This window comes from Aquarana catesbeiana, linkage group LG01 (genome assembly GCF_042186555.1).
Source record: "Aquarana catesbeiana isolate 2022-GZ linkage group LG01, ASM4218655v1, whole genome shotgun sequence".
Taxonomy (NCBI): Eukaryota; Metazoa; Chordata; class Amphibia; order Anura; family Ranidae; genus Aquarana; species Aquarana catesbeiana.
Window position 1 is genome coordinate 77,653,226 of NC_133324.1, and position 14,057 is coordinate 77,667,282.

The 14,057-nt window shown below is 41.8% G+C and overlaps 1 protein-coding gene across 1 annotated transcript in view; it reads right to left on the reverse strand.

Annotated features, from left to right (window-relative positions):
* Positions 1 to 14,057, reverse strand: part of GOLPH3 (golgi phosphoprotein 3) — a 36,041-nt gene that overhangs the window by 12,452 nt on the left and 9,532 nt on the right. The window contains exon 2 of the mRNA XM_073620684.1: positions 1,856 to 1,987. Within this exon, the coding sequence (XP_073476785.1) occupies positions 1,856 to 1,987 (132 nt within the window). The remainder of the gene's footprint in view (positions 1 to 1,855; positions 1,988 to 14,057) is intronic.

The following is a 14,057-nucleotide window of genomic DNA, read 5'->3' on the forward strand; positions in this document are numbered from 1 at the left end:
GTAAATGCAGGAAGTTTAACCACTTAAAGTCTAAATCTTTTTCTGACACTTCTTTCTTAAGTTAAAATCAATATTTTTTGCTAAAAAAAATTACTTGGAACCCCCAAACATTAGAGATAAAATATATATATATATTTATTTATTATAATATTTTATAATATGGAATAAAATGGCAATTGCTGCAATATTTTATGTTGCACTGTATTTGCCCAGCAGTCTTTCAAATGCAATTTTTTGGGAAAAAATACACTTCAATAAATAAAAAAAAAGAAACAGTAAAGTTAGCGCAATTTTTTTTGTTTTAATGTGAAAGATGATGTTACGCCGCGAGAATCGTGAGAGAATCGTGATCTATCCTCTAAGCAAAAAAATCGTGATTCTCATTTTAGCCAGAATCGTGCAGCTCTAGTTGTCACTAAAGTTGATGTGCTGAAAGTAGAAAAACCAGGCAAGTGTAAGGATTTAAAAAGACTTTACAAGGGCCAAATTGTTATGGGTAGATGGCCAAGTTAAAGCAACTCCAGAACTGCAGCTCTTGTAGGATTGCTCCTGGTCTGCAGTGGTCAGGACCAACCAATAGTGGTCCAAGAAAGAAAAACCTGAACCGGCGACAGGTCATGGGCAGTCAAGGCTCGCTGATGCATGTGGGGAGAGAAGGCTGGCCTGTGTAGTCTATTCCAATAGAAGAGTTACTGTAGCTCAAGCTGCCAGTCACCAGCTCTCCGTTTGTTCTGATAGACGGGTGTCAGAACACACAGTGCATTGACATTTGTGTATGGGGATGTGTATCCACAGACCAGACAGGGTGTCCACGCGGAATCCACAGACAAAATCGCTTACAAAATTGCTTAAAATGGCCATGTAAGTGCGGTGCCCATGCTGCCCCATGTCCACAGCCATAAGTGCTTACACAATGGGCATGTGAGCATTAACTCGGGTCTACGTGGCAAAAAAAGAATGTGGCCTGGTCTGATGAATTCAAGAATGATTTGAGCAACACGAGTTAGAAGTGACAACTTAACCCACAAATTCCCCAGATCTTAAATGGAACATCTGTGAGTTGTGTTGGAGAAACACGTTCGATCCATGGAGACCCCCCTCAACACACAGGACTTAAAAAGTGTGTAAACCTCAGACATGAAATATAAACAAAGCATATCCCTCTATAGTGTGTACTAGTGTGCTTATGCCTAATCACTTCTGACAAGTTTTTCTGACACCAAGTAAAAAGATTGGTGACAGGGGAGGGACCTCCAGCATATTGAGAGCCTCAGCTCTGTTCCTATGTGCAGGGGGGTCTCTTCCCTTTAAGCAGCTCTCAGAGCGCTCCTCACTGAGCTCTGCAGTGAGGAACTTCAGCTCTCAGCCCCCCCCCCCTCTTTTTTTTTTTAAACGCTCAAACAAGCTTTATAAATTCAGCACTTTGAATGGATGAAGAGAAAAGAAGACTGCGAATAAACAGGTACAACTTATGTAGAAGGATTTGTTTCATCTCTGTGTATCACCTGAGCCCAGTCACTTCACTGGGGATATGTAAGGAATTACAACCACTTTAAAAAGATCTGCTACTGACAGCTTGATGCCAGATACCACAACATGCCTTCAGAGGTCTAGTGGAGTCCATGTCTCGATGGGTTATAGTGTGTGATCATAATGTTATGGCTGATCATTGTATACATGGCTGTTGCATTTAAATAATGTGTGTTTAACCCAGATTTCAACTTTTTTTTCTACTTGCATTGCACTATAAAGAAGTAGAAATTTGAATTGCTCAGGGCTTGTTAGGAAACAAAAGAAATACAGGTAACACTGCTAACACGCCATAAGAGTTTAAAAACAGAAAAGTCTTTTATACCTTCCTTGACAAGAGACTTTTACGCCTCATTCCACCGGCTTCCAGGGAAATTCTACCTCGAAAGGCTAGTTCAATTAGCATGCACCCACGCAGCCCAGCAGAGATGCAGTCATTCCAGAAGGATGTGTAACCCTGAAAAGATAAAAGATTACAAATTATGGTCATCTTCTCTTGAAAGTGAAGGAGATTATGCAATGTTCAGCAGTAGATATCGACGGACTATAGCAGATTAGTAATCAGTTGCATTTTTTTATTACAAATTCCCCTCAGCTATAAAAAAAAAAAAAAAAAAAAAAAACTGTTCTAAACTCAAGTGACCAGTTATCCAGGACAAGCTTATAATACTTCACAAATCTGAGCCATTTAAAAAAGGAAGACATGCTTAAAGGGGTTGTAAAGGTAAAAATTTTTTCACCTTAATGCATTCTATGCATTAAGGTGAAAAAAAACTTTTGACAGTACCGCCGCCCCCAGCCCCCCCGTTTTACTTACCTGACGCCTCAAATCTTCGCTGCTCGTCCTCGTCATCTTCATTGCAGCTCAGCCTGGTCGCTGATTGGCTGCAGTGGATGGATTGAAAGCAGCGCAGCCATTGGCTCGCGCTGCTGTCAATCACATCCGATGACGCGGCGCGCCGGGGGGCGGGGCCGAGTGATACAGCGAGCTGGGATAGCCGCCGGCTGTATCACGGGAGCGCGCCCGCAAGCACTCACCACCATGCGAGGGAGCTCGCATTAAGGTGGTAAATGCTTGCGGGGAGGAGCTGAAACAGCCGCCGAGGGACCCCAGAAGACCAGGTTCGGGGCCACTCTGTGCAGAACGAGCTGCACAGTGAAGGTAAGTATAACATGTTTGTTATTTAAAAAAAAAAAAAATACCTTTACAACCCCTTTAAAGACGATCACCAGAACAAGCTTGTTAAATCCATCAGGGGTCCCTGTGCACAGATCATACAACTCGAGCAGTGGATTTTAACTAAAAAGTGTGTGTATGTGTATATGTATATCTATCTATCTATATATATATATATATATATATCTCTATATAGCTATATATCTATAGCTATATAATCTATATCTCTATATATCTATACATCTTTCTTTTCTGACATTGCTGGCTGTAGTTCCACCCGACCTGAAGCCTAAAAATATGGGTGTTCCCATGATTTGGGGGGAGTTACAGCCAGCACCAAGCTCTACCCCCTCTCCATTCTGCAGCATCTGACTCCTTCTGTCCTGTTCAGTACAGAGTCTGCAGAGGACCTGAATTCTGTTATTGTGGAGATGGTAAGATTGTGTAGCAAAAGGACTGCAACTCTTTCATTCACAAAAACACAAGCTGACAACAGTACACTCCAGCTACTACACTAGTCCGAGACAACCTAGGGTAGTATCAGTGTCCACTTTTTTTGTAAATGAAAGCGCTCTTTGTGAGCTGCAATCATTCACCAAACAAGCAGTGTTTCCACTCTCTTGAGCCCTGAACAACAAGTTGCAAGGCCGGATTCTGTGTAAACCAGTGGAGTCACTAGGGTTGGTGTCACCCGGTGTGGTAAAATATGGCGTCACCCCCGCCAACTATAGCCCCCCTCAGTACAGACCCCCCCCAAAGTACAGGCCCTCCCTCCACCAAGTATAGTCCCCCCTCAGTACAGACCCCCCTCCCTCCATATAGACCCCCACTAAATATAACCCCCCTCCCTCAGTACAGACCCCCACCCCCCAAAGTAACGTCCTCCCTCCCTCAGTACAGACCCCCCTCCCTCCGTATAGACCCCCACTAAATATAAACCCCCTGCCTCATTACAGACTCCCTCCTCCCTCAGTACAGAACCCCCCCCCCAATGCTCCTGCTGCTATCGATTCAGCCAATGAGGACCCAAGGCAGCGGCTGGAGCTGCTCTGCTCATCCCCGTTCCTGTTCACAGGGAACATGCTGTTAAGTGGTGGGGGGGCAAGTTCAATTAGCTTGGGGGCAGTTCATTCATTGTCCAGTCTGTAGGCTAGCAGTTAAGAAAACACCACTATTATTTCTGCAGTCTATAAAGCAGCCCATAATTTATTTATTTTTTTCATTCAGCCGGTGGGTTTAAATAAATATATAAAAAAATACTTGTTTTGGGGGAATCCTCCCTGCTGAGCCATTATATTCTGCCACCATTACATACTGATACTGACTACCAGCGATGGGCTCCGGTGTGTTTGGATTGAACCCGCCAGGAAGCCGGCATTGCACAATGCCAATCATAGGCAGCGTGTGTATGTGCAGCTGCGGGCTGTGAAATGCCTCACTGCCTATGATTGACGGTGTGCAGTGATGGCTTCCTGGCGGGTTCGATCTGAGCACGCCTGAGCCCATCATTACCAACTAGTACTCCAGCATTTCAGCGATTCAACAGAGGCCGTAGCACTGATTGTTTCTAACGTTGCCATAAGAACGGGCGACAACGGAGGAAGGTCACGCCCCGTTGTTAAGACAACTTAGATAACAACACTCTGAACAAAAATGGCGCTGTGATCCGCCTTAAATCGCGTCATTTCCTGTCAGGAGATAACGCGATTTTTGAGCACAGTACTGCCCACAGACTCTTGGGAAATGATGCGTTATTTCCCAGGAGCATAGGCGAGGGAGGAAGTCACGAGGAGCTCCGCGGACAAGGAAGTGGCAGATTATGAGGACTACACAGCAACAGGGCCTTTCTGGTAAGTCTAAAAAAAATGTTTTCCTCCAAATGTTTTTTCTAGGTTAAAAGGAGTCTTTTTATGCAAAAAAATTTTCTAGGGGGGTGGAACTCCGCTTTAAGGCTGCATTTACACCTGAGCATTCCATGAACAGGCATCACACTTGTGGGTGCCATTCATTGTTTAAAAAAAAAAAAAAAAAGCCGATGTTCGATTTTATGCGCAACAAACTGGAGTTAAAAAAAAAAAGGCGCGTGAGCTTCTTTGGTGAGTTTGCAATGCATAGACAGCCCACGGATAACGAGGGCTACCTTATGTACAAAAATGCGCACTCACAAGACACTAGGATATATTGCAGTAATTTCCTTTTTTCATCAGAGCACAGTGACACTTGTCACAATAGCCTGGTGCCTTGACAAGCCAATCTGCTATTAAGTGTCAGTATACTCAGTCATGCTGACCCGGTATGACTAGCGATCTACCAGAGGAAATGCTGAAGCCAAAACATTCGGATGTGTTGTGTGAAATGCCTGCAGGAGATAAATTACTTCTAAATAAACATTAAAAGATACAGAGTTTGTATTTAAAAATACTCTCCAATGTTTATGCCCATCATTCCAGGATGTTCAATGGCCGCTTATTCTCATGGGGGCTGAATACACTTCTGCATCTAGTTACGTATACAGTGGGGAAAATTAGGGGTGCACCGAATGGAAATTTTGGTGGTGAAACTGAAACCAAAAATCCAGGATGCACTTTGCTTAAAACCGCGACCGAAAATATCAGGTTTTTAAAAAAATATCTAATCTAACTATTATATTCAACTTTTTAATTAATATCATCAATTTAAATTAATATGAATTTATTGTTGGCAATTATTGGCACCTTTAGTGCAAGAAAGGCCAAGAAAATTGGAGTCTGCAGTCTCTGGCCACCTCTTGTATCATGTCCGCAGTCTCTGGCCACCTCTTGTATCATGTCCGCAGTCTCTGGCCACCTCTTGTATCATGTCCGCAGTCTCTGGCCACCTCTTGTATCATGTCCGCAGTCTCTGGCCACCTCTTGTATCATGTCCGCAGTCTCTGGCCACCTCTTGTATCATGTCCGCAGTCTCTGGCCACCTCTTGTATCATGTCCGCAGTCTCTGGCCACCTCTTGTATCATGTCCGCAGTCTCTGGCCACCTCTTGTATCATGTCTGCAATCCCTTACTTAAAAACTTAAACACACTGCTAATAGCAAAATTTCCATTCGGTGCACCTCTAGCAGACATGATACAAGAGATCAATGCAGCCTCACTAGTGCCTGTAAGATGCAGCCTACCAGTGCCTGTCAGATGTCAATGTAGCCCGCCATTGCCTGGATCAGAGCGGCAATCTCCCACTGTGTCACACGTTGGATTTGAATTTCCCGGCCACATGTGACAATGTCCCACCTCCTGTGATCATGTCACACTAATTTAACATCCCGCCACTGGATCAGTGTGCCGTCTATCACAGGAGGCGTGACATTGTTACTGCGGCCGCCAAGACAATTCAGGTCCGTGACACGGAAATCACGGCTCTGTGAGGAGGGACGGGAGGAGGAAGGAGGGGAGGACTGGGGAGCACCAGGATGACACCCCTGCAATGGGCGGCACCCGCCCCCATTTTTGGCTCCATTATGTGCATTTTTCTTCTTTCGGCCGAAAATTTTCGGCGGCTGAAATTTTGGTGCACCAGTAAAAACACATTATTTGATCCCCTGCAGATTTTGTAAGTTTGCCCAATCACAAAAAAAATGAAGGGTCTATAATTTTTATCATAGGTGTATTTTTTAAATGATAGAGACAGAATATCAATCAAAAATCCAGAAAAAAAAACAAAACACATGATACAAATGTTATAAATGGAGTTGCAGTTCAGTGAGTAAAATAAGTATTTGATCCCCAACCAAAACAATAATTCTGGCTCCCACAGACTGGCTACAGTATTTGCTCATGTGATACACAGATTAATCCTGTCAATTTAAGAAGGTGCTCCTAACGACATCTGTCCACAGAATCTCTTCCACTCAAATCTCACCATCATGGGCAAAACCAAACAGCTGTCAAACGACGTCAGGGACAAGATTGTAGACCTGCACAAGGCTGGAATGGGCTACAAGACCATCAGCAAGACACTTTGTGAGAAGAAGACAACTGTTGGAGTGATTTGCAAATGGAAGAAATCCAAAATAACCATCAATCACGCTCAGTCTGGAGCTCCATGCAAGATTTTGCCTCATGGGGTAAGGATGACCATGAGAAAAGTGAGGAATCCGCACAGAACTGCAGAGGAGGAGCTTGTGAATGATCTCAAGGCAGCTGGGACCACAGGCACCACAAAAACCAAAAGGTAACACAATACACTACCATGGATTGAAAGCCTGCAGCGCCCGCAAGGTCCTCCTCCTCAAGAAGGCACATATACAGGCCCGTCTGAGGTTTGCCAATGAACATCTAAATGATTCAGAGAAGGATTGGGAGAAAGTGCTGTGGTCAGATGAAGCCAAAGTTGAGCTATTTGGCATTAACTCGACTTGCGGTGTTTGGAGGAAGAAAAATGCTGACTGACCCAAAGAACACCATGCCTACAGTGAAGCACAGAGGTGGCAACATGATGCTTTGGGACTATTTCACTGCTAAAAGGTACAGGCCGACTTTGCCTCAAAAGGGGCCAATGGACGGGGCCACGTATTGTAAAACCTTGAATGCGAACCTTCTTCCCTCACCCAGAACACTAAAGATGGGAATTAATGATTTGGAGAAGATCTGGACTAAAAAGAGTATACCAAAATCCCTCCTGAGATGTATGTAAACCTGGTAACCAGCTACAAGAAATGTCTTACCTCTGTGCTTGCTAACAAGGGTTTCTCCACCAAGTACTAAGCCATGTTTTGCTTGGGAATCAAATACTTATATTACTCACTGAACTGCAACTCAAATTTATAACATTTGTACCATGTGTGTTTTCTGGATTTTTGGTTGATGTTCTGCCTCTTTCATTTAAAATACACCTATAATAAAAAATATAGACCCTTCATTTCTTTGTAAGTGGGCAAACTTACAAAATCTGCAGGGGAATCAAATAATACATTTTCCCCACTGTACATAGGAGCAGGCAGAATCTGAGCCATGGCAACCAATCGGCTTCTATCTTCAGCTTCTTAAATTAAGCTTTGAAAATGAGAACTATAAGCTTATTGCCATTGGTTGCCATGCACAGCTGCTCCAGATTCTGGTTGTTCCAGTTTTGATAAATTCCCCTAACAGCCTAAAAGGTACATTTCCACCATTTCTCTATTTTTTTTAAAGAGTATTTTCGAATGACAACATTCTGGTCATTTCCTGCAGTCTTTAGAACAGCTGCACACCAGACAAACACAGAAGCAGAAGACCCAGAGGTTACATAGCTGAATAGAAACATCAGAACTTGTTCAGACAAGAAGGGGTAGATTTGGATGGGATTCTAAATCTGCCTCTCCTCTGAAGCCTGATCAGCACTTGGATTGTGCCTCAGAAGCGAATGGCAGGCAGTGAGGAGGCAATGCAATGCCTCCTTCCCAGCTGTTTTAACCCTATTTTGGCCAACAAATGCAGGGCGTTTGCAAAGATTCCCCGTTCACCTACATGTGTCACATTCGGCGGGCATGTCACTTGCTGATCACTACATTTTGGGTAGATTTTGCTACAAAGCAAAGCATCACGACCTTGGCATGTAAACACCCCTGCCTATTGCAGCTTAACAGGGCTCAACCATGCATTTTTAGCACCCCCCCCCCCAAACATATGTCTAAATTCAGCCTAATGAAGTTTCATTTTCACCAAGCTGACTGTGCACAGGGGAGAAGTGTCAAACTGGAAACGGAGAGGCAAAATTATCAAATATTTATCTTTGTAACTAAATTTAAAATGAGTGGATTTTAATAACAGACTCAAACACTTCTAACTTCCTATAATAGAACTGTTGAAATGTTTATTATGCCTATAACAACCAAAGCAAATGTGTGATCCTAAAGCGTCTGAATGGAAAAGCTGGTCATACTCCGATTTTTTCTTCTCTTTTTCTGCAGGCTGAACAAAAACAAAAATCTCTCCATCCATGCTATACAGTCCGGATGGACAAACCTCCTGCACCTGCAGTCGAAATACCCAAACAGTGGCTGCACCAAATTGGATGGCAACAAATTTTGCTGCCTCAGATTTTTCAACCAAAGGATGTTGGGTGGGAGGCAGATGACTGAGTGAATTTGGTTTAAAGAGGTTTCAAAGGCAGACTTTTTTTAACTTAACGCATTAGGATAAAAAGCCTTCTGTGTGTAGCAGCCCCATCTCTGTCCAGCAATATCCATGAGTCCCTTGGCCATCCATCCAATGATCAGGAGCCAAGAGGACTGGCTCAATTACATGATCGTTGTGATTCAGCAATCGCAGCGATCAGTAACCATACAACCTCCCCTATGTTTTTCTCCTTTTGAACGGAGAAACTCTCTCTCTTTCCTAGCTAGAGGAGATGTAAAAAAAAAAAAAAAAAAAAAAAAACCACACACCACACACACAAGCCTGTATAGAATAAAACATTGAAGCGGTATTAAACCCAAACCAAAAATGTAATATGTTGGAGCTTACCAATCATTAGATGTGGTGGCTGCATTCGTTTCATGTCCCCCCCCCCCCCCTGTTTTCACCTGGGGATCTGGCCAGTAACACACCTCCTGTATTAGGAGTGCCTATACTCTGGCTGAAGGAACACAGGGGGCACCTTTTGACAGCAGCAGTGTAAGGGGGGGGAGGGGGGCTGACAATGCTCCTGGGATGTATAACATATTTTGCCTAGGTCTGGAAGTAACTTAAGAATTGTAGGGGAAAAAAAAAGTTTAAAAACACAGGTAAATATGATATACTTTACTGTATTTAATAATTAATAATGTTGGAAGCATAGGGATTAAAAAGAGTCGAGCGAGAGCGATTCACTCTAGGGGTTAATACTTATTATTGTTTGCTAAAATTTTGTTCTATCCACAGTATTTCCTTTTAACAGCATTCTGTTGATTTACAAGCGGTTTTAGGTTTCCAGGACCTTCCTGAATTTTGTATGTGGTTTTATTATCTCCAGATGCTTATTTAACATCCCTAGTTTGCTAAATACTTTAACGCTCAACTTACACACATACTGCATGACCCTCTTCTCTGCATTAAAGTGATTGTAAAGATCCAGCACTGTGCACATCCGCAGCAGCTCTTCTCCCCAGTCCCTGCTCTCAGAGGCTTGGCCATTGGTTCCTGCTGCTGTCAATCAAAACCTGTCAGCAGGGGGTGGGGCGGAGCTGGGCTGTGTCACAAGCAGCCCCCACGAGAAGCAGCTTGCTATTGGGGGCACTAGGCGGGGGAGCCAGAAGCGCTGGTGGAGGACCCGAGGAGGATCCAGGCTGCTTTGTGCAAAGCCATTGCACAGAGCAGATAAGGACATGTTCATTATTTAAAAAAAAAAAAAAAGCAAACCTTTACAATCACTTTAAAAATCTTTGCAATTTTATGTTGAGGAACAATATTCTGAAATAGTTGGACAATTTTTAGATGCAGCTTTTCACAGACTGGTGAACCTTGGCCCATCTCTATTTCTGAAACCACTGACTCTCGAAGATACTCTCTTTATACCCAATCACGTTTCTGACCTGTTGCCAATTGATCAAATTTTTTGGAAAATGTTCTTCTAGCTTTAATTAATGTTCTTCCGCCACTTTCTTCGCCAGCTTTGTGGTGCCCTATCCCAACTTTTTTGAGATGTGTTGCGGCTATCAATTTTAAAATTACCTTATTTTTTTCTCAGTTTAAACATTTGATATGTTTTCTAGTGTGAATAAAACATGGGTTTATGAGATTTGAAAATCGTTGCATTCTGTTTTTATGTAGATTTTACACTGCGTCCCAACTTTTTTGGAATTGGGGTTGTAATTTGAAGCTGAACTGTATTGCATAGTTGCATTGGTCCAGCATGGACAAGTGTAAGTACGCATATCTCATACTTGAGCAATTGCTGTAGAAGCTGCCAATACAGGGAGAGCAGCAATCTATAGGGTCCTGTGCCGATCTGCTTTCCTTCTGCATAGTAAACCACGAGAGGTTGCTCATTTGGCAGAGCCATTTTTCTGATTGGAAGAAGAAGAGGTAGAGATTTGTGCCTTTCCACCTTATCCAATAAGAGAATGACTTGCATTCAATAAAGTACAAAAAAAAAAACAAAAAACACAAGGCATTTTGTGAATGATGGTAATGCTGAATGCCAAGTGAGCAAATTACAGGCATATTTAGCAACCCATCCAAAATGTCTGTGTGTGAGAATGTAGTCAATAGTCACATAAAAATAATGTGTTTTACCTAAAAATGGGATGGGGGAGGATGTGGCCTATAATTAACAAAATTAGGCAATGTTCCAGCTTTATAAGGGTTTTTTGCTGTGCCTCTGCTTGGAAATTTTCCCAATACTTACTGTGTGGTCAAGGAAACAGTAAACAAGCAAAATCTCTAAAATGAATAAAGAGAACAATTACTGTACCCGCTAGAGTGGCAAAATATTCACCTAATACCTCAGCTCTTTGTTTTCGAGGATGCCCAGAAATAGGCACATATTTACACATATGATGGACGTGCCCAGTAATCCAAACCTTCTGGAAGGAAGTCTTCGTGATTGCATCTAAAATATTTAAAAAAATAATACAACCAGATCCATATTTAACTTTACTTAATCTAAAACCGGAATGGTTAACACTCTCTCAATTCAAACTTATGATCCAACTAATAACGGCTGCAAAACAAACAGTGGCCAAGGCATGGAAATCTCCTACATTGGTACTAGCAGAAAATTCACAGAATGAATAATACAATGTCCCATGCTAAGATGGTAGCCATCGATCAAAATCAAATTCCAAAATTTGAAAAACTTTGGCATCCTTGGATAAAACAACAGTTCCTGTCAAACTTCAATGACTCTGTCCTGTTGCCATGGTAACAGATTAAATGACTTACAGAGACACCCATTCTAAGGCTTCAAAGAGAACTAAAAAGAATAATAAACTGACGAGCGGGACAACCTTGTGGACCATACCTCTACCTTTCAACCCTTTTTCTTCTTTCTCTTTCCTTTTCTCCATCTTACGATTAAAGCTCATTATCAGAATTTATTTGACCTATATACACTCTACTTGTAAACAATATGTATAGTAGGTATAAATCATTTAAATACCTACAAAAGTAACTAAGGAAATGATATATATCTTTAATTTAGGTTTACGTGAACCCAATGTTTAATATTTGAAATTTCATAATATTTACCTATATAAACCCTACTGTAAAACAATGAGCTTACTTTATAGATCCTTGTAAACTTACTTTATGTATCTTTATAACATTGTATACTCAATAAACTTCTTTTGACAATGAAAAAAAAAAAAAAGAGAACAATTACTATAACTAAAAGGCAAACATTTATTTTTTTCATTACGATATAGTAGGAGGAAGATAAAATCCACTGTCAGTTTTTTTCCCCCCAGCTGTGGCCAATTATGGAGATTTCCTTTAACTTCCTGTCTTGTAGATTCAACAGGAAGTGAGAGAATATATTTCTATTGTGAGAGAAATCCCCCATTTAGACAGTTACCACAGGAGCAATTGTCCCTATTGGAAGGTTTCCACTCTATTTTTGTTCTAGTGGTAACTCACAATTTTGGAATTACCATCACTTTCATTCCCAGAGACTTCAGGGTTCAAGACAATTAGATAGGGTGATACACTCTAAGTTGGCAATTGTCCATATTCCCATCACATACATTCCTGCAATGGACTTTAAAGTAATGAGTGCTGCAGCAAACACCAGCTGGAGACTGGAACATGCATAGTACAGTGTAAATATCTGCCAGCACACCATGAATCTTCAGAATAAGTCCGATTGTTTTTTTTTTTTTTATTGCAGATTCCAGAGCCATGGGGGACCCCTTTGTCACATGCCTGTCAATCTCTGAGAAGCAGACAGCTGCTGTGCCTGGATGGGGCTGGACTGTGTACATAGCTGTATAAAGTGTTACTAAACCCAGCATTCACTATATCTGGTCTCCCACAGAACATGGAAATGCAATAGTTTTAATAAATATAAACTGTTAAAATACCTTTTCACATCAGCAGTATATAGCAGTCTCATGACTTCTACCAGTGTCCAGCAGAGTTCTGGTTAAAGCTTGTAGGAGGAGTTTTTCCATTCTCCCCTGATTCTCCTATCGGGCTTCATGACCCTCTGTCTGGACAGTGCTGATTGGCAATCTCCCAAGAGGAAAAAAAAGGCTCTAGCAATACACACCAAACTGAGCACGTGCAGAGTGCCCTCATATCTCTGTACTGTCAGGAGATAGATTGCGGACTGTGGAGGGGGGGGGGGGGGGAAATCAGAGACGACAGGATCAAACAGCCTTTTTACACAATGCAGAATATTAACCTCTTGGGTTCCACAGTCAGTATAACAAGCATGCTTTAGTGCACATACAGATTGATTTTTCTGTTGTGGGTTTAGTAACACTTTAAGGGCAGTATGTACCCAGGCACCAATGTCTGGAAGGCTAGAGCCATAGGCACTGTGGATAAACTCCCAGTGTGCATGAGGCCTCAACAGTGAAAGCAAAAAGACCCTAAATCTATATTAATGCCCATTATCCTCTGCACATCAAAAAATCAAGCCAAGAGCCAGTACTGTGAGCCAGCTGGGCTCCATTACATGCGATGGCAATCTAAAAACATGTCAGCCACTAAGGAATAGAAGGGGGTGTTAGTTACAAAAGGGAATAGGAGAGGAGGACCACACTTATGGAGATAAGCATCCAAAAGGCAGACTTTACGTCACAAGGAAGCTACAGGTGATGTTTGTGTGGCTCCGTAATGTGGCAGAACGTAACAGAATAACTTTTGGCAAATATGAATTTCAACTAGATCTTTAAATATTTTTTCAGAGATCCTAAAAGTAAGTTGGTGTTTGCCACCCATAATGAAGTATGATGCACTTTTTCTATCTAGTTTTTTCAGAGATCTATTTTAAGCGTGGAAGGCGAGCATTTCTAAAGAGACCAGGTACATTTATTTCTATTTTTTTTTTAAAAGGTCTGAAGGTTAGGTGCTGAATGCATTTTGTGTACATTGCCTACACATTTCTTCATCCATATTATGGGATTATTTATAGAAAAATAAAAAATATTCAATGTGTGTTTTTTTTTGCTGTCTGTGTCCGTTAGGTGATATTTCCCTTCACGTCTTACCCCCCAAGACAACAGCAAATGAGAGAAAATATCACTCCGAGGTGAGGAAAAATTCCCCCCATTAGTCAAAAAAATTTGATTTCCCACTTTTTTCTGGTCACAGAGATGACTCAAAGGGTAAAAAAAAAAAAAAAAAAAAAAAAAAAAAAAAAAAAAGCTATAAATTTATTACCCAATAAGCATTGTGTGTATGGAAATACTTTCACA